This window comes from Lithobates pipiens, unplaced genomic scaffold (genome assembly GCF_037356315.1).
Source record: "Lithobates pipiens isolate NorthernLeopardFrog02 unplaced genomic scaffold, aLitPip1_a1.2 Scaffold_18, whole genome shotgun sequence".
Classification (NCBI taxonomy): Eukaryota; Metazoa; Chordata; class Amphibia; order Anura; family Ranidae; genus Lithobates; species Lithobates pipiens.
The window spans coordinates 282202984-282224255 of record NW_027507758.1 but is presented as its reverse complement, the minus strand read 5'-3'; the positions used below and the strand labels follow the sequence as shown (position 1 = coordinate 282224255).

At 42.8% G+C, this 21272-nt stretch overlaps 1 protein-coding gene across 4 annotated transcripts in view; it reads right to left on the bottom strand.

Annotated features, from left to right (window-relative positions):
* The window catches only part of GOPC (golgi associated PDZ and coiled-coil motif containing), a 68455-nt gene that overhangs the window by 29578 nt on the left and 17605 nt on the right, over window positions 1-21272 (bottom strand). For 2 of the 4 annotated variants that reach the window (XM_077487049.1, XM_077487050.1), the window contains exons 2-3: window positions 10885-11049; window positions 7051-7074 (exon numbers count right to left, since the gene is read on the bottom strand). In XM_077487049.1, coding sequence (XP_077343175.1) covers window positions 7051-7074; window positions 10885-11049 — 189 coding nt within the window. The remainder of the gene's footprint in view (window positions 1-7050; window positions 7075-10884; window positions 11050-21272) is intronic. The other 2 variants (XM_077487051.1, XM_077487052.1) reach the window with 1 other exon arrangement.

Here is a 21272-nt window from a genome sequence, read left to right as displayed (position 1 = left end):
CTGGGCGGGGGTGTATCAGGACAAGTCTGATCAATGGAAGAACAGTATACTTTTTTCATACAACTACATGGTACAGCAGGCACAATATCAGGAATATGAAATGCTGGGGTAACAAACCCTTTCTGTAGAAGGGACTGTTATTACTTCTCTATGGATCCTGCTGGAGAGCACTGAAAGTATATGCATCGCCTATGCCAGTCTCCTCTAAAGCTGCCCCTAGCTAAGGCCACAGTCCTGCTTCTACCACGTACAATGCAGGATTAACAGCCCTGCCCTATACTTGATAGCCAAGGCCCAAAATCCAGAGCTTTAAAGGAGAAGGAGGAGAGTGCGGGAGCATGGAGTCGGGTAAATAATCCAGCCTTTTCTGGAACCCAAATCATAATGAGCATTTAACCTTTGTAGTGCAGTGAGGGGACAACCTGCAAAGGTTTTTTTTTCCCTACTGTCCCAAAGCCAGGCTTTAAGTCATACAGATATAACTTCCAAAGCCAACAACTTATAAAGGTCTATGGGAAGGAGAAGAAGAAGGAGGAGAAGGAGGAGAAGGAGGAGAAGGAGGAGAAGGAGGAGAAGGAGGAGAAGGAGGAGAAGGAGGAGAAGGAGGAGAAGGAGGAGAAGGAGGAGAAGGAGGAGAAGGAGGAGAAGAAGGAGAAGAAGGAGAAGAAGGAGAAGAAGGAGAAGAAGGAGAAGAAGGAGAAGAAGGAGAAGAAGGAGAAGAAGGAGAAGAAGGAGAAGAAGAAGAAGAAGGAGAAGGAGAAGAAGGAGAAGAAGGAGAAACATATTCCTCTATCCACACAACCAAAGGTAGATAGCTGAATCCTCCCTGCAGGGACACTGACCCCTGACAGCTGTACCTGTGACTGTCAGAATACATTGATCAGAGGCTGATCGTTCCAAAATTCTCCGACATGTCTCAGAGAAGTTGATTAAATGAAATCTACTTTTATGAAGGGGGGAAGTGATATAAATTCTGCCAGTCCCTGCTGCACAGCCAAAATGTTGATCAATGTATGGCCAAGCTTTAGATTGTAAACTCCTTGAGGGCAAGGACTGATGTGAATGTTATAATTATATATATATATATATATATATATATATATATATATATATATATATATATATATATATATATATATATACACATACATACATACATACATACACACACACACACACACACCACTATCAAATAAACACTAATATTTACTTAATCCCAGTTTCCCATAAACACTCAGTACCACAGTATTAGCTGTGACTAATAAATGACACAAAGACAATTCATACTATGGTTGCAGGCTAAAATATACTAGATACGCGTCTTTAAGCTAATGCAAGCTACTAAACCAGTTAGTATAAAACAATAAAAAGCATGCAAGAAAAAGCACAGTACTGCTACACATTCATTCACACATACACGATAGATAACCCCTTAAAGTAAAACTGAACTGACTTTTTCTCAAGTAGGTGGAAAAGACTTTCTGGACTGACTTAGAAATTAGATGAGGCAATACACGCTATTAAGCGATATAAAATTCATAAATGTTATGCAAGTAACCAGCAAGAAAAACACACATAATGCAACTCTCATTAGTGTAACCACATCAAACCACTGCAATTAGTCAATTGTGAGTTTTAAACGGATTCTGTCATTTAATTCTAAAGAAAAAAACAAAAAAACAAAAAAAACACCGCATTTTAAAATACTTATCTGTCTCACTGCCTGCTACATTAAATAGATTGCTGAACTGATCTTCAGCATCCTTTTCTAGCACTGCAGCAACCTGGTATCCCATTACGCTCTGTTGCTTCTGAACCACCGTAGGTCACTACTGTGTCTTGCAATGACAGAGACACATAATCTGAACAGGCTATCATGGATCAGAAGCCATGATAAACATGGACAGTTTGAACAGGGGAAGACAGGATCAGCCAGGTATTGTACAATATAGAAAGGGACAATTAACATGGCAAGAGCAATGTTTTAACCGCCAATTGCGCAGTCATGCAACACTTGTATGAAATTCTATAAATTTCATTTGCGTACACAATTAGTTTTTTTTTTACGCCATTTGTTCACCACTGGATGTTTTTATTATATAAAATTTAAAAAAAGACCAAACATTTAGAATTTTTTTTCTCTGCTATAACACAACCAATAAAAAGTTTTTTTTTTTTTTTTTTAAAGAAAGTGTATATTGATTGGTTTGTGTGAACATTATAGCATCAGCAAAGTATGAGATTATATACAATATATACCTTAAAATAACACATAGCCAATAATGAATAAACCGCTGGCAACAAAAGTGAATACACCCCTAAGAGAAAATGTCCAAAACTGGGCCCAAATTGTCAATATTTTGTGTGGCCACCATTATTTTCCTCTTGGGCGTGGAGTTCACCAGAGCTTCACAGATTGCCACTGGAGTCCCCTTCCACTCCTCCATGACACCACGGAACTGGTGGATGTTAGCGACCTTGCGCTCCTCCACCTTCCTTTTGAGGATTCCCCACAGATGCTCAATAGGGTTTAGGTCTGGAGACTTGCTTGGCCAGTCCATCACCTTTACCCTCCGCTTCTTTAACCACTACAATACAGGGCACTTTCGCCCCCTTCCTTCCCAGCCCAATTTTCAGCTTTAATCGCTCTCGCACTTTCAATGACAATTGCGCGGTCGTGCTACACTGTACCCAAATGAAATTTTTATCATTTTGTTCGCACAAATAGAGCTTTATTTTGGTGGTATTTATTCACGACTCCGTTTTTTTTTTTTTTGCAATAGAAGCGCAAAAAAAGAGGAAATTTGGAAAAAAAACAAATATTTTCTTTTTTCTATTTTAAAAGAAATCCAATAAAATCTAATTTTGTCATAAATTTAAGCCAAAATGTATTTTGCTACATGTTTTTGGTAAAAAAAAATCCGTTAAGTGTATAATAATTGGTTTGTGTGATCACGGACATATGTACATGATCATTTGCGTACATATGTGTGCAGATAATCATTGGAACATGTGATTATAGTGGGACATATGTGGGGGACATGTGTTTTTTTTATTTGGGGACATGTCTTTTTATTATTTGGGGACATGTGTGTTTTGGGGACATGTGTGATGACATGTGTATTGTGGTGACATGTGTGTTTACACTGTGTGGTGATGTGTGTGTATTACACTAGACTGGTGATCAGTTAGTAAAAAGCTGTAAAAACAGCTCATACTCACTGATCACCAGCCGGCTGCAGCGATCTGCTCTCCTCTCCTCAGCGATGACTTCTGTGTGAGGAGAGGAGGAGCCGATTGCCTAGCAACCGGCTGTTTGTTTACATCACATGACGGCCGTGATTGGACACGGCCGTCATGTGATCAGGAGGGCCCAATCGCAGAGCCCTCCTGCCGATCCGAGATGCGCCGTGTCCGGGTGACACAAGCACATCCGGATCACGCCGCTGCAAGGGCACGCGATCCCCCTCCTTCTGAAGGGCATTCCTGAACGTCCTATCAGAAGTAGAGAGCTCCCACCCGGCCGTATATGTACATTGGCCGGGTGGGAAGTGGTTAACAAGGCAGTGGTCATCTTGGAGGTGTGTTTGGGGTCATGTTGGCATTCATGGTTCCCTCAATGAACTGTAGCTCCCCAGTGCTGGCAGCACTTATGCAGCCCCAGACCATGACACTCCCACCATTATGCTTGACTGTAGGCAAGACACACGTGTCTTTGTACTCCTCACCTGGTTTCTGCCACACACGCTTGACACCATCTGAAGCAAGCAAGTTGATCTTGGTCACATCAGACCACGGGACATGGTTCCAGTAATCCATGTCCTTAGTCTGCTTGTTTTCAAACTGTTTGCGGGCTCTCTTGTGCATAATCTTTAGAAGAGGTTTCCTTCTGGGATGACAGCCACACAGACCAATTTGATGCATTGTGTGGTGTATGGTCTGAGTGCTGACAGGCTGACCCCCCCCCCCTTCAACATCTGTAGCAATGCTGGCAGCAATCATACATCTATTCCCCAAAGACAACCTTGGGCAGGATATGATGCTGATCGTGTGCACTCAACTTTGGATGACCATGGCGAAGGCCTGTTCGGAGTGGAATCTGTCGTTTTAAACCACTGTAATGTCTTGGCCACCGTGCTGCAGCTCAGTTTCAGGGTCTTGGCAATTGTCTTATAGCCTAGGCCATCTTTATGTAGCAACAAATCTTTTTTAAAGATCCTCAGAGGGTTCTTTGCCATGAGGTGCCATGTTGAACTTCCAGTGACCAGTATGAGAGTGTGTGAGAGATAACACCAAATATAAACACCCCTGCTCCCCATTCACACCTGAGACCTTGTAACACTAACGAGTCACATAACACTGGGGAGGGAAAATAGCTAATTGGGCCCATTTTGGACAGTTTCACTTAGGGGTGTACTCACTTTTGTTGCCAGTGGTTTAGACATTAATGGCTGTGTGTTGAGCAATTTTGAGGGGACAGCAAATTTACACTATTATAAAAGCTGTACACTCACTACTTTACATTGTAGCAAAGTGTTGTTTCTTCAGTGCTGTCATTGTCACATCAAAAGATATACTAAAATATTCAAAAATATGTGAGGGGTGTACACACACACACACACACCTTTTTTTTTATTTTTTTAATACTAGTAATAGCCATGATCAGCCACTCCTAGCGGGACTAGGTGCGGCGGACAATCTGACCCTAACTGACACTGGGTGGGAACTGACATCACCAGTGACATTAAGATAGTGATCAGTTTTAATACTATATATTGTCACTGTACTATTGACACATGCTGGGGGGGGGGGGGGGGGGGGTTAATCAAGAGGTTAAGTGGGTGCCTAACAAGTCTTAATATGTGCTGCTTTTTATTTAAAAAATCCATTTGTTCCTTCTTCCCGTCTTGCAGGGAGAACAAAGATCATTCTCTCTGTATAGAGCCCTGTGTTGTGTTGGGCTCTAGGCTGTGGTTGGACACAACCAATCAGCAGGTCTCAGCTGGAAGCGATTTACAAGTAAGTTGCAGTTTCTATATGAGCTGCCAATCCACAGAGCAATGCGGGTGGTCCTGAAGGGGTTAAAATTAGCCCCCCTCTGTCCCTCCCTCCCTCTCAGAGTGACTTTGCTGCCTGTCAGCTGTCTGATCTAAAACATAAAACACAGAGCAGCTGCAAAGGAAGAGGGGAGAGAGAAGAATGCAGACACCAGATTTGAACGACTACATTGGATCTTAATTGCGACACATTGTATGCAGCTACAGAAGTCCACGGGGGTTGGTTTTAAAGCTCATGTACCGCTTATTAATATGTAAATACATGCTTACCAGCCCACAGGTACAGCCCATTTAGTAATTATATATATATATATATATATATATATATATATATATATATATATACACACACACACACACACACACACACATATATATATACACATATATACACACACACAGCCTTGCAAAAGTATTCACCCCTTTGGCATTTTTATCATGTTTTGTTGCCTCACAACCTTACAGAACCTGCCCAAAACTTTGAAGATTTTTTTTATTTTTATTTTTTTTTATTGTGAAGCAAACAAATAGGACAAAACAGAAAAAAAAAATCAATCTGCATAACTATTCACCCCCCTAACCTCAATACTTTGAAGAGCCACCTTTTGCGGCTAGCACAGCTCCAAGTCACTTTGGATAAGTCTCTATAGAACCTTGCCACATCTTACCTCTGGGATTTTTGCCCATTCCTCCTTGTAAAACTGCTCCAGCTCATTCGAGTCGGATGGTTTGCGCTTGTGAACAGCAATATTTAAGTCTGACCATAGATTTTCTATTGGATTCAGGTCTGGGCTTTGACTAGTCCATTCCAACACATTTACATGATTCCCCTTAAACCGCTCAAGTGATGTTTTAGCAGTGTGTTTGGGGTCATTGTACTACTGGAAGGTGAATCTCCGTCCTAGACTCAAATCACAAAGTGGTGCAGTTTTTGCTCAAGAATATCCCTGTATTTAGCACCATCCATCTTTCCCTCAACTCTGACCAGTTTCCTAGTCCCGACTGCTGAAAAACATCCCCAAAGCATGATGCTGCCACCACCATGCTTCACTGTGGGGATGGTGTTCTTTGGGTGATGTGTTGGGTTTGCGCAAGACACAGTTTTGATGGCCAAAAAGTTAAATTTTAGTCTCATCAGACCAGAGCACCTTCCTCCATATATTTTGGGAGTCTCCCACATGCACTTTTCACCAACTCAAAAAAATGTGCCATTTTGTTTTTTTGCTGAAAGTAAAGTCTTTCTTCTGGCCACTCTGCCATAAAGCCCAACGCTATGGAACATATGGCTTATTGTCATCCTATGTACAGATACTCCAGTCTCTGCTGTGGAACTCTGCAGCTTCTCCAGGGTTAGCTTAGGTCTCTGTGCTGCCTCTCTAATTAATGCCCTCCTTGCCTGGTTCGTGAGTTTTGGTGTGTGGCCGTCTCTTGGCAGGTTTGCTGTTGTGCCATCTTCTTTCCATTTGGTTATGATAGATTTAATTGGTTAGTGGTGTCTCTTGCTTAAGTGTTGCAGCCTCTGGGTCCTTTCAAAAAGGTGTGTATATGTAATGACAGATCATGTGACACTTAGATTGCACACAGGTGGACATCATGTGAAGGTAATTGGTTGCACCAGAGCTTTTTGTGGGCTTCATAACAAAGGGGGTGAATACATACGCACATGCCAATTATCAGTTATTTATTTCTGAAAAATAGTTTTATGTATATATATTTTTCCAATTTTACTTCACCAACTTAGACTATTGTGTTCTGTTCCATCACATATAATTCAGATTAAAAAAACATTGAACTAAAGGCTGTAATGTAACAAAATAGGTACAAAGCCAAGTGGGGGGTGAATACTTTTGAAAGGCACTGTATATTTGTGGAGGGATGGCCTTACTAAAGATTAGCACAGCTAAAAACTTAAAAACATAAGAAATACAAGACATTCTAAAAGTCAGACAAGAAGTTAGTGCTACAGATGGTGACAGAATGGTGTCATACTCACCATGACTTCCAGAGTAGGGACAGACTTAAGGCAAGAGGAGAAAGAGACATTTCTGGTTAGGCTGGACATTGTTAGAAAAACAGGATGGAGAATTAGAAAAAGGAACTCTGAAAAAGTCTGACAAAATAGTTGAACTGTTTAAAATCAGCCAAATTATTAAAGCAAAGCAAATAAATCAAGTTTATGGCAGTTGAAGTTGAATGTCAGCCTTACCATCAGTGTTGTACATCTGCACAGGCTTGTTTCCTGTACCGAAAGGAATTGCACCCATTTCACACTGCACACTATCAACTCAGATGTAGTAAGATAAAATTAAGAAGAAATAGGAGATGAACTGAAATTTCAGCAACTGAAACATATCAGTCGAAAAATTGTGTTTTTGCCATAGAGAAAAAAAAGGTGGCGTCTATAATGGCGCCGAAAACGCATGCGATTTTGCTGTGATTTTACTGCACTTGTGGTGTGTTTTTATATACATCATGGGACTCAGAGACCACATCAAAAATGCAACACAGGTGCATTATTGCTGCATTTTCAATGAATTTCACTGGGAGGTGCGTTTTTGGCCCAGCTCATTTCTTTGACCAAAAATGTAGCAAGCAAGATTTTTATCACAACGGAAGCGCAATGAACCAGTGTGAAGACCTATAGAATTTAAAAGGCAGGCCGTCATTCACACAGGAGATTAGCTTTAAACACTGGATACCAGCGGCAAGAATCAGCAAATGGAATAACGGGGTGTATGCAAATAGTGGCAGCTGCTCAGCTTGTACAAAGCAATGACAGGCTGACAGCAGCCATGGCTGTCTGCATGTAGCCGCACCTGCAGTTAGGTACAGATAGCCAAGTCTGGTCACATATTCACATAGTTCTGCTATTCCAGCCGTTAAAACCTGCTACAGCAGGAATCCGGTGTAAGTAAGCAATTGCCAGTGCGAAGAAGGCAGATAACCTACACTACTAAAAATTTACATTTCAGAACTAAAGCTAGCTTCTTATATATCTCTTGGAGCCTGGCAAGAATTCATCAGAGCTTGTATTTATATCATTCCCCATATGACCACAACCCTGTTTCACTAGATTTTCATATCATCGTTTAAGTACATCTAAAACCCAAAACTAAAACAGAAATAAAACGCACAACTAAACGACAATATGTATCCCACTGGGGAGAATTGCCTTCACTCCTTGTCCCGTAGACAATAGAAAGAACAAAATAACAGACATTTCAGACAGTGATCAGAAAAAATATAAAATAATAATAAAAAAAAAAAAAAAGGGCTTCTTAGTGGAAAAGTTCACCCTCTTTTGCTGATTTTCTGTCACTTTCCATCCTCTTGACGATGGTCACCAGGACACAGAGGGTGAATCTCCGACAGGCAAGCGGACAGCAATAAAAAACAGACAAAAAAAAGACTCAAAAACCACTCTATCCTAAACTAAATTTTAAATAAATGGCTTTATTTGCACTTAAAAGGGTCACTAAAAATGCACATCATCAAAACTATCAAAAATTGCTGTATTACATGCTGTTCACACTCAGTCGCTGAGATTTTTTTTTTATTTTTTTGCAGAAAACGAAACACACAACAGGCTGATCCTGTGGCCCTCTATTTTCACCTTCTGTTCATGTCCCCAACTCAGAGAGGGATTTCACAGCTGTGGTGGCAACTCTGTACATGCTCAGTTTTCAGTGAGTTTCTATGCTGAGCACTTCCTCAATCACATATGAGCAACCCATGTGACTATAGAGTCACACATGTGGGCATATACACAGTGGTAAATGACAGTCCACTCCCTCCCTCCCTCTTCCATGCCCACTAACCAGCTAAACACAATGGGTGGGATATTACATGTAGATTAATGAAGGCTTCACCTCCCTCTTATTCCAAGATTAATGGAAAAGTGTGACTGACAGGAATCCGCCCACACCATGTTATTGCAAATAATAAAGATTGGATTTCAAATGTTTATTGGTAGGACTATTTAAACAGTTTGATTTTTTTTTTTTTTAACTCTGCATTCCAAAGGCTGGGGGGTTTTCTTTTAAACATGTTACCAGCAGCAGAGGACTAGAAGCTCCTCCTGCGTATGTTTCCCTGCAGACAGGCTGGGGGTGATTTGGGTCACGTGACAGTGGTATATTCATTTGAAAAAGGTACTTCGAATTTTTTAATTAAAATATAAACAGTGCCATCAACATATAAAAATAGAAGGGTCAATGTAAATTAAAACAGTGTTTGATTATTATCACTTCAAAGCACTATCTTCTATACAAGTGAATCTAAAACCCAGATATTTTTTCCAGTTTTAGATGGAGGGGGGATAGAGCCCCTGTAAGGTTTTTCTTGCCGTTTTTATCCCCGTTCGGGGGTAAATAGAGAAATAATAAATATTTCAGCAAGGACAATTGTTTCAGTTAGGGTATTGCCTACACTTTAAAGATTTCCTCTTACTTCCTATTGTGTCTACAGAACCGAAGTCAAAGGAAACTTCCCAAATAGGGCACACATGCAAAAGAAGAACCTCAAACGTTTAACGCTTCCCTAACCTATCCATGAACAAAATGGCATTGCGCACACTTTAACCACTTGCTGACCGGACCAATTTGCTGGTCAAAGACCAGACCCTTTTTGCGATTCGGCAATGCGTCGCTTTAACTGACAATTGCGCGGTCGTGCGACGTGGCTCCCAAACAAAATTGACGTCCTTTTTTTTCCCACAAATAGAGCTTTCTTTTGGTGGTATTTGATCACCCCTGCGGTTTTTATTTTTTGCGCTATAACCAAAAATAGAGCGACAATTTTGAAAAAAAACGCATTATTTTTTACTTTTTGTTATAATAAATATCCCCCAAAAATATATAAAAAAACATTTTTTTCCCTCAGTTTAGGCCGATACGTATTCTTCTACATATTTTTGGTTAAAAAAAAATATCGCAATAAGCGATTATTGATTGATTGGTTTGCGCAAAAGTTATAGCGTTTACAAACTAGGGATAGTTTTATAGCATTTTTATTAATAATAATTTTTTTTTTTTTTTTTTTTTTACTAGTAATGGCGGCGATCAGCGATTTTTATTGTGACTGCGACATTGTGGGGGACCCATCGGACATTTTGGACACATTTTTGGGACCATTGTCATTTATACAGTAATCACTGCTATATAAATGCAGTGATTCCTGTGTAAATGACACTGGCAGTGAAAGGGTTAACCAGTGGGTGGCAGTGTAGGGGTTAAGTGTTCCTAGGGGTGTGTTACTAACTGTGGGGGGGTTGGGCTTTCATTTAGTGAACACTGATCTCTGCTCCAATCACATGGAGCAGAGATCAGCGTCACTCGTTGCTAGGCAGAATGGAGAAATGTTGTTTACACAGCATTTCCTCCATTCGGCCGCTCCGTGAGACGATCCCGGGGATGCCCGCGGCGATCGAGTCCGCGGGTCCCGCGACCAGACTCACAGGGGTCCCGACCAGCGCGGGAGCGCGCCGCTGGCGGCGCGCTCCCGATGGCAGGCCGGCATTGAATATTGGACGTACCTGTACGCCAATATGCCTGCCCGTGCCATTCTGTCGACGTACATCGTCGTGCGCTGGTCGGGAAGTGGTTAAGATGAATGAATTTGGTAAAAGTGGCACCTCTTTTTACCTTTGTAGTCATGGGAGCAGTGGAGTAAGCACATTAATCTTCAAAAAAATATGGAAAGTCAGATAATGTGTAGTATAAATTGCCACTGCCAGCACGTGCAGTTTAAATATCAGTGCAAGTTCAACTGACTTTTTTTTTTTCTTAAATAGAGTTGTTCAAAAACTAAATGTGGGATTACATCTTACCAGTTTGGCTTTGATGGCTCCGGAGTCCACACTTTGTCCTGTCTTGGAATGCAGCTGTAATTGCACTGCATGGAGCTGAAGCAACTGATCATGCACCTCTTTCTCCAACACCACCTTCTCTGCTTGAACCTCCGTCAGCTCTGATTTAAAATCTACAAGTTGAGCCTGCAAAATTGAAGAAAAGTCTGCAATTAAAGCATGACAGCAACAAATATCAACAAGTCTATAATTTATTTAAAAAAAAAAAAAAAAAAAGTGTGTAAATATATATATATACACACACACATACGTTAGGTGACTGGTCGGGGGGAGAAGGAAATAGCACAAGGTAAGGAAGAATGCACATTCAATTTAAATGGTCACAGGGAGTGAAGAAAAAAAAAAAAAAAGAAGGACACAAATATTCGAGTTAGGCCTCATGCACACGAGACGCAGATGAAACCTCTGTTAAAAAAAAGCTGAAACGCGCGTTTTGCCGCGTTTGCATGCCGCGTTTAGACGCGTTTATAAAGATAACATCATGTAGACCCTCCCCAAGCTCTCAAAGCATTTTTTTTAACTATTTCTGCTATTTTGATCAGAGTGAGCAGCAGCAGCATAGAGAGCAGTTGTACACTTGCATTTGCCGTGTCACTTGCCACGGCACCTGCCACAAGTTGTGGATTGTCCACTTGCCACAAGTTGGGGATTGTCCACTTGCCACATCACCTGCCACAAATTGTGGATTGTCCACTTGCCACGTCACTTGCCACATCACCTGCCACGTCACTTGCCACGAGATGTGGATTGTCCACTTTCCACATCATCTGCCATGCCACCTGCCACAAGCTGTGGATTGTCCACTTGCCACGTCACCAGCCACATCACCTGCCACAAGTTGTGGATTGTCCACTTGCCACATCACCTGCCACGTCACTTGCCACATCACCTGCCACAAGTTGTGGATTGTCCACTTGCCACGTCACTTGCCACATCACCTGCCACGTCACTTGCCACGAGATGTGGATTGTCCACTTGCCATGTCACTTGCCACGTCACCTGCCACGTCACTTGCCACGTCAGCTGCCACGTCACTTGCCACAAGATGTGGATTGTCCACTTGTCACATCACCTGCCACATCACTTGCCACATCACCTGCCACAAGTTGTGGATTGTCCACTTGCCACGTCACCTGCCATGCCATCTGCCACAAGTTGTGGATTGTCCACTTACCACGTCACCAGCCACATCACCTGCCACAAGTTGTGGATTGTCCACTTGCCACACCACTTTCCACGTCACCTGCCACAAGATGTGGATTGTCCACTTGCCACGTCACCAGCCACATCACCTGCCACAAGTTGTGGATTGTCCACTTGCCACGTCCCCTGCCACAAGTGGATTGTCCACTTGCCACATCACCTGCCACAAGTTGTGGATTGTCCACTTGCCACATCACTTGCCACCTGCCATGTCACTTGCCACAAGTTGTGGATTGTCCACTTGCCACAAGTTGTGGATTGTCCACTTCCAATTGCAATTGTTTAAAATATTTTTCTAATGGTTTTTCATCATTTGCAATCATTTTTGAGATTTTTAATGTAAAAAAAAAGGTCACCTTTAAAAACGCATATAAACGCAAACGCGGCTAAACGCGGGTGCCGCGTTTAGCCGCGTTTTGCGTCTGAAACGCAGAAATTTTTGTTTCTGAACGCATTTTTTTGCTTCTGGAAAAACGAGATTAAACGCAACTGCATATAAACGGAAAAAAACGAGACTGTGTGCATGGACACCTAGGATAACATTGAATGAGTTCAGGGGCAGTTGAAAAAACTGTCCAACTGCATCTGAACGCGCGTTTAACTGCGTCTCGTGTGCATGAGGCCTTATGCTTACCAGTAACTTGCTTTTCAATATTATTTCAGGACAGCACCCGAGAGATCATGGCTGTTCCCCTAACAGGAAACACATCAAAGCTTTAACAGGAGGCCTCCACATAGCTTTTTTGTAGTTTGTAGATAACGTCCAGCCTTGACTGAAACATGTGACAGTTAATCCTTAGTATACGGCAAAAAAAAAAGGGAAGAGGGCAGGTTATTGCTGTCCTGAAAGATTATTGGAAAACAAGTTACTGGTAAGTCTAACTTGTTTTTTCTCAAAACGTCTTTCAGGACAGCACCCGAGAGGATAATCGAGACTTACCCCATGTAGTGTGGGACAACAGCCTGTAAGACTTTCCTACCAAAAGCCTGGTCCCCAGCCGTCAGGATGTCTCATCTATGACGATGGGCAAAGGTCGTCAGGCTCATCCACGTAGCCAGTTTACAGATCTGTTCGGAGGGGGGCCACCAGCTTTGTCTGCCCAACCCACCGCCAACTCTCTTGTAGAATGAGTCCGAATACCAACTGATAGGCCTCTGTGAAAGCCATTCTCAACCATCTGGCAATGGTTCCTCTGGTAGCTTGTCTTCCTTTCTTACTACCAGCATATGAAGCAAATAATGTGTCTGAATGCCTTAAGTCTTTAGTGGCTTCAAGGTAACTTAAGACTGCTCTTAACATCCAAGGTATGGAATTTTTCTTCTTTCCTGATGAATTACAGTAAAACGTAGGCAGTATAATCTCCTGACCTCCATTTTGGACCGAATTCGACTTTCGGTAAAAAAAAAAAAAAAAAAAAAAAAAAAAAAAAGAAGGTTTTCAATGTAATCAGTCTCAAGGAGGAAAAAAAAAAAATGAATAGGTTCAAATGGTTCCCTGGTCAGGACTTGCAGAACCACCAAGTCCCACTTCGGATGGCTTCTGATCACTACCGGTCTGGACTGGGTGAGGGCCTTGAAGAATGTGATCACTAGGGGCTCGGATGAGATTCCTCCAAAAATACCCCCCAGCGTGGCAACCTGAACTTTGAGGGTACAGACTGCTAAGCCCTTATCCGCTCCTTCTTGCAGGAATTCCAGAAGAAATCTTAAGGATCTGCCGGACGCAGTGCACCAGGAGTTAAAAACTTTCCAGACTTTGGAATACATTTTCTGCTAAATAGGAGGATAGCAAGCAACCTATCTGAAAATCCCTCCTTCCTTAAGAGCTGCTCTTCAGAAGCCAAGCTGTGAACTTTAGCTTTGCTACTTCGTGGTGAAGTAAGGGACCTTGTATCCACAGGTCTCATCTCAACAGAAGGTGCCAATACGGTTCGTGTTGCATCTGGAGAAGAGATGAAAACCAAGCTCTCTTGGGCCAAAAAGGGAGTGATGAGGATTATGGTCGTATGCTCCTGGATTTTCCTTATGACCTGAGGGATAAGATGAAAAAGGAGGGGAAAGGCATAACAGAGGTGAAACTTCCAGCTGTGCGCAAAAGCATCTAACCCCAGTGATGGCTTGCTTCTGTTCAGGGGGGGGGAAGACACCTGTACATTTCCCTGAGTCACAAAGAGATCCACTTTTGACTGTCCCCATTTCTTAACGATTGTATTGAAGATTTCCAGGTTCAATTGCCACTCTGCTTCGTACATCCGGTTTCTGGTGAGGCATTCCGCTACCCTGTTTAGAGTCCCTTTTAGATGGGCCACAGACAAGGTAAGAATATAGAGCTCTGCCCATCTTAGAATACTTCCCGCTAGTCACTGAAGAGCTCTGCTTCTAACGCTCCCGTATGTTTATGTAGGCCACCGCCGTGGCGTTATCCGACAGGACCTGCATATGAAGTCTCCGCACTTCGATAGCAAACATCAGTAATGTCCTCTTTCTATTGCTTTTAGTTCCTTCTAATTCGAGGAGCTTACTGCTTCTCTCATGGGCCACGAGCCCTGATCCCATCAACTGCTCATGTGAGCCCCCCAAACCCAGGAGCTGGCATCCGTTAACATTACTTGGACCGGGTAGGACCATAACAGACCTGTTGTAAACATTGTCTGGTTCTTACACCCCCAAGGACTCATTTTCACCGAGGTAGGGACCCTCACTAGCGAATCTTGCTGGTGATCCAAGACTTAACAAGAAACCTTGCAGGAGTCTGAAGTGAAGTCTTGCCAACTGAAGTGCAGGTATGGAAGAGGTCAGGCTTCCCAATGGACAGGAGCTGACTGAACTGCAACGACGACACTACTTCCACCAGCTTTTTCTCCTTTTCTTCTGGAAGAAAGATCTTTTGCTCCACTGAGTTGATGATACCCCAAGAAAAACACCTTCTGCGAAGGAATCAAATTAGACTTCTGGAGGTTTAAGATCCATCCTATGGACTCTAGGTGGGTACAAGCTTTGTCCAAGTTCTGTTGAAGCTTTTCTTTGGTCTGAGCGAAAAACAGAATGTCCAGATAAGGAATCACTGAAATTCCTCCTAGACGCAAAAGGTGCCAATGCTTCAGCAATTAACTTTGTGAACACTCTTGGGGGCGATGACAGGCCAAATAGGAGCGCTTTGAACTGCAGGTGTACCACCTTCTTGCCAACCTCATATTTTTGGGACCTGGCGGCAATAGGTATGTGGAGGTAGGCACCCTGTAAGTCTACTGATACAACATAATACCCTTGGTTCAGGAGGTATTTGACAGAGAAAATGGAATCCATCAGAAATCATCTGTACTCTACCGATCGATTTAGCACTTTGAGATTTAGGATGAGACAGAACTTTCCTGAGGGCTTCTGAACAAGGAATACGTGTGAGTAGAAAGCCTGGAAATACTCCCTTGTAGGGACTGGAACTATGACTTTCTGAGATCTCAGTTCCTGAATTAGGGACTTCATTTAGAGAGCCTTGGCTGGATCACTTGGGGAGTTTGTCACCAAAATTCTTTTTGGAGGTTCTTCCGTGAATTTTATCACATATCCCTGGAAGAGCATGTTTAGAATACACTGGTTTGGTGTAATGCCTTTCCACTGTGGAAGAAACTCCTGGAACCTTCCACCGACCGAGAGGAAGAAGGAGTCACTGCAACTTTCCGTATGTCGCAGGATTGAAGAGCACTCCACTCCTACCTTTGGGCAGACCATGGCTCCCTTTTTCCCTGCATTTTACCTTTGTGCTGTCCTTTCGGAGGCCAAAAAAATAAATAAAATAAAAAAATTTTAAAAACACACTTACGAGTCTGTACCTGTTTCTTCTAGACCAGAAACAATTTATTTTTATCTGCTGTTCGGTCAAGAATAGATTATAGTTCTGAACCAAACAGCAAATCCCCCACAAAGGGAATGCTACACAGCCTGTTTGATGCTGCGACCCCAGTCCAGGTTTTTAGCCATAAGGCCGTCGTAGCAGAGTTTGTTAAGAACCGCGGACCAAGCCGACATTCGTATGGACTCTGCTGAGGCATCCTCAATGTATGACACTATTGCAGATAAGGTTGTAAAGGTGTCCAAAATCTCCAGTTTCAGGGAATCTGCAGTAACATGGAACTGCATCTGGTTAATCCAGTGCTCTAAATTCCTAGCAACATGTTTCCATTGCCGGCTTTGGATTGCTCATAACCGATTGCCAGGCTTTTAAGAAGCAGGTCCATCCTCTTATCCATGGGCTCCCATATCTTCAAAATCAAGGTCAGTGGACTTAAAACCTGCGAGAAAGCGGAATCCAGTTTTGGAACTTTGTCCCAGATAGAGTCAGGATTTTCCCTCGAACGGGAATCTTTTGTGGGCCCGAGAAATTAATGGTTTCTTCTCTGGTTCCAGACATTCTTTTTTTAATCATATCCGTGATTACTGAATGGATGGGAAAAGTGCAGCCTTTGGAGTCTCCTAGACCTGCGTACATACAGTCATGCAGGGAGAGCTCTTTCTACTCCTCTATCCCCAAGGTAGCGTGGATTACTTTTAAGAGTCCTCCTACCTCTGATAGTGACAACTGGTAATAAGAAGTGGCATCTGCTTCATTCTCCATTTCAGAATCTGTCCCATTTGGAGTGGGGAAAGCAGGTTCTTGGGAAGTATCTTGGGAGGTTGGACCACCCACCTTTATCAGAGAAACCCCTTGGATTCTGAAGTTGGCTGTGGAGCCCTAGGTTCCCCTGAGGGTCTTGGCTCTTCTCTCAGGTGTGACCTGAAAGCTTGAAAGGTGGCCCGGAGCTCATCCTTAATGGTTGTAACCAAATTGCCACAAATTGATGGAGACTCCTCCCTGACTAAATTGGAGATACAATCTGCACAAAGAGTCTTTGTCCAGGCTTTGCATCATTTTTCTTTACAAACAGGACACCTTCTCTTGACTGGTTGAACAGAGCATTTGGCCTGGACAAACAACACAAAAAAAAAAAAAAAAAAAGGAACCACGCTGAAAAGCTGGTGCACAGCACAAGTCCAAAAACACCCAGGTGCACTAGGAAACTTACTTCCATGTGCCCAAGCAAGCCACCACCACTTTAGAGTCCCCCCTGCTAGGCCGAAATGTTAACCCAGTAGGCACTGCGCTACATTCACCAGGGAGAGCTCTCACTGGGGGGCCGACCCGAAAACGGAAGTCTTAAGAGCACCAGGTGACCCTGCCCTTTCCCCTGCGCTTTGCGGCTGGAAAGGACACCGCGCACCTGACCCAGAAGTGCCAACTCTTCCTGTGCACTGCACAGGACGTGGCCAAGGACTCTCCTCGGCCACCAGAACAATGGTAGCTGCTCAGCTTTGCAGGCAGCCAATGGGGGCTTCCGTAAACCGCCCAATAGGTGAAAAAAATGGGCAGCGCTCCCAGGCAGTACAGGCTCTCCAAGAGCACAAAAGGGGGAGAGGGAGCCCATGGGACCATCCATCAAGTGGCAAGTGGGAGGATCACTCTCCTAAAAGAAAAAGAACAGATGAGAAACCTTTTGTTTCACCCATGAAAGCCCTGAGACATCCTGGCTCCCACCAGACGTTCCTCCAGCTGGAGGAAACAAAAAAAAAAAAACACTGAAGGAAGCTGCCTGTTAAAGCTTTGATTGATGAGGGCGTTTCCTGTTGAGGGAGAAGCTATCATATCTCGTGTATACACACACACACACACACACACACACACACACACACAAAAATTTGCAAAGCTAATTTGTTTAGCGAAAGGTCACTGCCCTGCCTCTCCCTCTCATCCAATCATTGAATGCTCTGCATTAATTTAGACATATGAAAAGTGATCTGTGAATGGCACCCTTGCCAAAATAAACAATGCCTCCCCATGGAACCCAGTGATCACAGTAGTTGCAGTGACCACTACAGTGAGCCTCCACTACCCCAGTACATGCATTTCATATGCAATAAAGTCCATACCTGGAATTGACTTAACGGAGTACAAAAATAAAGGCAAAGTTAATGTGGATGTAAACCCCATTCATGAAATCTGACCTGGAGCACATATATCTGCATTGTTTACTTATCTCTCTCCAAAGCCCAGAGTCCTCTGTCTTTCTGCTGCTCTGTTCCTCTGTTAACAGCAGAAAAACTTCTGACAAGCTTTCCAACAGATGATAAAAAGTAGCTGAAAATTTGTGTCGGGGAGGTAGCTTAGAGATAGATAAACAGAGAGCTTGTCTATTCACAGCACAGCTCAGAAAGTGTCTGTTTCTTTGCTTAAATTGATTTTGGGGGGGGGGGGGGGGGGGGAGTGTCGCCTTTCCTCAAATCAGCTCACACACAGTGCACACCCAGATTGACACAATGTGCACTTTCTAAAGAATGTAGAAAGCTGAAGACAGCAGATATACAAGTAAAACTTATGTAGGAGGATCCGTTTCATCTCTGTATCATCTGAAGCTGTTCCCTTCTCTGGGTAGATATGAGGGTTTACAACCACTTTAAATGCAGTATGCTTCACATAGTAAAATACAATTGTGCTAAAATGTTTACATACCCGGCAGAATTTATCATTTCTTGCCCATTTTTCAGAAACTATAAATTGATAAACATTTTTCTTTCACTCATGGTAAGGGCCGGTTCACACTGCAGGCGAGGCGAGGCGACTCAGACTTGCCTCGCCGCGACCTGCAGCGGCCTCGGCGGTGACTTGCAAATGACTTCTGTATAGAAGTCAATGCAAGTCGCCCCGAGGTCGCCCGAAAGTAGTACAGGAACCTTTTTTCTGAGTCGGAGCGACTCGAGTCGCTCCTCTCAGAACGGTTCCATTGTACAGAACGGGGGCGACTTGCGGGAGCGAGGCGAGTCGTGTCGCCTCGCATCGCCCGCTGTGTGAACCGGCCCTTAGCGTTTGGCTGAAGCTGTTTATTATCAACTGTGTTTACTCGTTTTAAAATCATAATCACAACAGAAATGACTCAAATCAAAAGATTACATACCCTGGTGATTTTGGCCTGATAGCATGCACACAAGTTGACACAAAGGGGTTTGAATGGCTATTAAAAAGGTCTGTCTGTATTATGTATATAAAAAGGTCAGCGTGTTTCTGGACTCATGACAGACCCTTGCATCTTTCATCCAGTGCTGCACTGATGTTTCTGGATTCTGAGTCGTGGGGAAAGCAAAAGAATTGTCAAAGTATCTGCGGGGAAAAGGTAGTTGAACTGTATAAAACAGAAAAGGGATATAAAAAGATATACAAGGAATTGAAAATGCCAATCAGCAGTGTTCAAACTCTAATCAAGAAGTGGAAAATTAGGGTTCTGTTAAAACCAAACCACGGTCAGGTAGACCAACTAAAATGTCAGCTATAACTGCCAGGAAAATAGTTTGGGATGCAAAGAAAAACCCACAAATAACTTCAGGTGAAATACAGAACTCTGAAAACATGTGTGGCTGTCTCAAGATGCACAATAAGGAGGCATTTGAAAAAACAAGGGCTGCATGGTCGAGTCATCAGAAGAAAGCCATTACTACGCAAATGCCACAAAGTATCACGCTTACAATACGCCAAACAGCACAGAGACAAGCCTTCTGGCACAAAGTAATTTGTAGTGACTAGACCAAAATTGAGCTTTTTGGCCTCAACCATAAATGATTAATTTGGAGTGGAGTCAACAAGGCCTATGATGAAAGTTACACCATTCCTACTGTGAAACATGAAGGTGGATCGCTGGTGTTTTGGGGGATGTGTGAGCTACAAAAAGGCACAGTAAATTTTGTCAAAATTGATGGCACGATGAATGCAGTATGTTATAAAAAAAAATACCGGAGGAACATTTGCATTCATCAGGAATCTGCACATGGGCTGTCCTTGGACATTCCAACATCACAATGATCCAAAACACAAGGCCAAGTCAACCTGTCATTGGCTAAGGCAGAATAAAGTGAAGGTTTTAGAGTGGCCATCTCAGTCTCCTGACCTCAATATCATTGAGCCACTCTGGGGAGATCTCAAACGTGCAGTTCATGCAAGACAGACAAAGAATTTACAGGAACTGGAGGCTTTTTGCAAAGAGGAATGGGCAGCTTTACCATCTGGGAAGATAAAGAGCCTCATCCACAAATACCACAAACAACTTCAAGCTATCATTGATGTTAAAGGGGTTGTAAAGCTTTGTTTTTTTTCCTTTAACCTCCCTGGCGGTATGATTCGTTCTGGTTTTAGGTGCTGAAAGCGGTAAAATTATTTTGCATGGAAATTTGGCGTTTTATATTGTAGTCCTGTAATTCTTAGGAATAACTCTGTTAAATCTGTTCAAACCAGAGTCTAGCAGACATCCCGGGTATGATAAAGTTTATAATATAATAAAAATTATTTAATAATGTAATCAAATCCTAAAACACTGAAAAAGGGACACTTTTTGGTTGCTATGGACAATCTCCAAATTCCAGGCAGAAAAAAAAAAAAAAAAAGTATTTATAATATAAAAGTGCATGCAGGGCACTGCACAGACCACTAGGGACAAAGGGGGTGTGTCATTTTTTTATACAGTACTGTAATCTGTAAGATTGCAGTACTGTGTGTGTTTTGTGTACTTTTTTTTAATTTGGCACCGATCTCTGCTCCCGTGCGCCGTAATGTCGCAGGGAACGGAGCTTGGCGACATTCGGGCACTGTGTGAATCGAACGGAGGACAGCGCTGGATCCAGGGGACAAGGTAAGTAACTTCTCTGTGTCCTCCCTGTATCCAGCGATGTGATCCTGAGTCTGGCTCGGGGTTACTGCTTGTGGAACTAAAATCCCAACCCGAGCCAGACTCGGGATAACCGCTAGGGAGGTTAAGCTAGTGCATTGTTGGTTCACTTACCTTTTCCTTCAATTTCCCTTCCAAATGTTTTTTTTCTTTGTCTGACTTGCTCACTTCCCGTTTCTCCTCAGTAAACTTCACACTATCATCCGAGCAGTGTTTAGTCAGCCAGAACAGCTTACTGAGGAAGAACAGGAAGAGAGACATTCAAAGAAAAAAAACATTTATAAGGGAAATCGAAGGAAAAGGTAAGTGAACCAACAATGCACTAGCTTAAAGGAGCCTATTTAGAAAATAAAAAAACAAACCTTTACAACCCCTTTAATGGAGGTGTAGTGTCACAGTTTGATG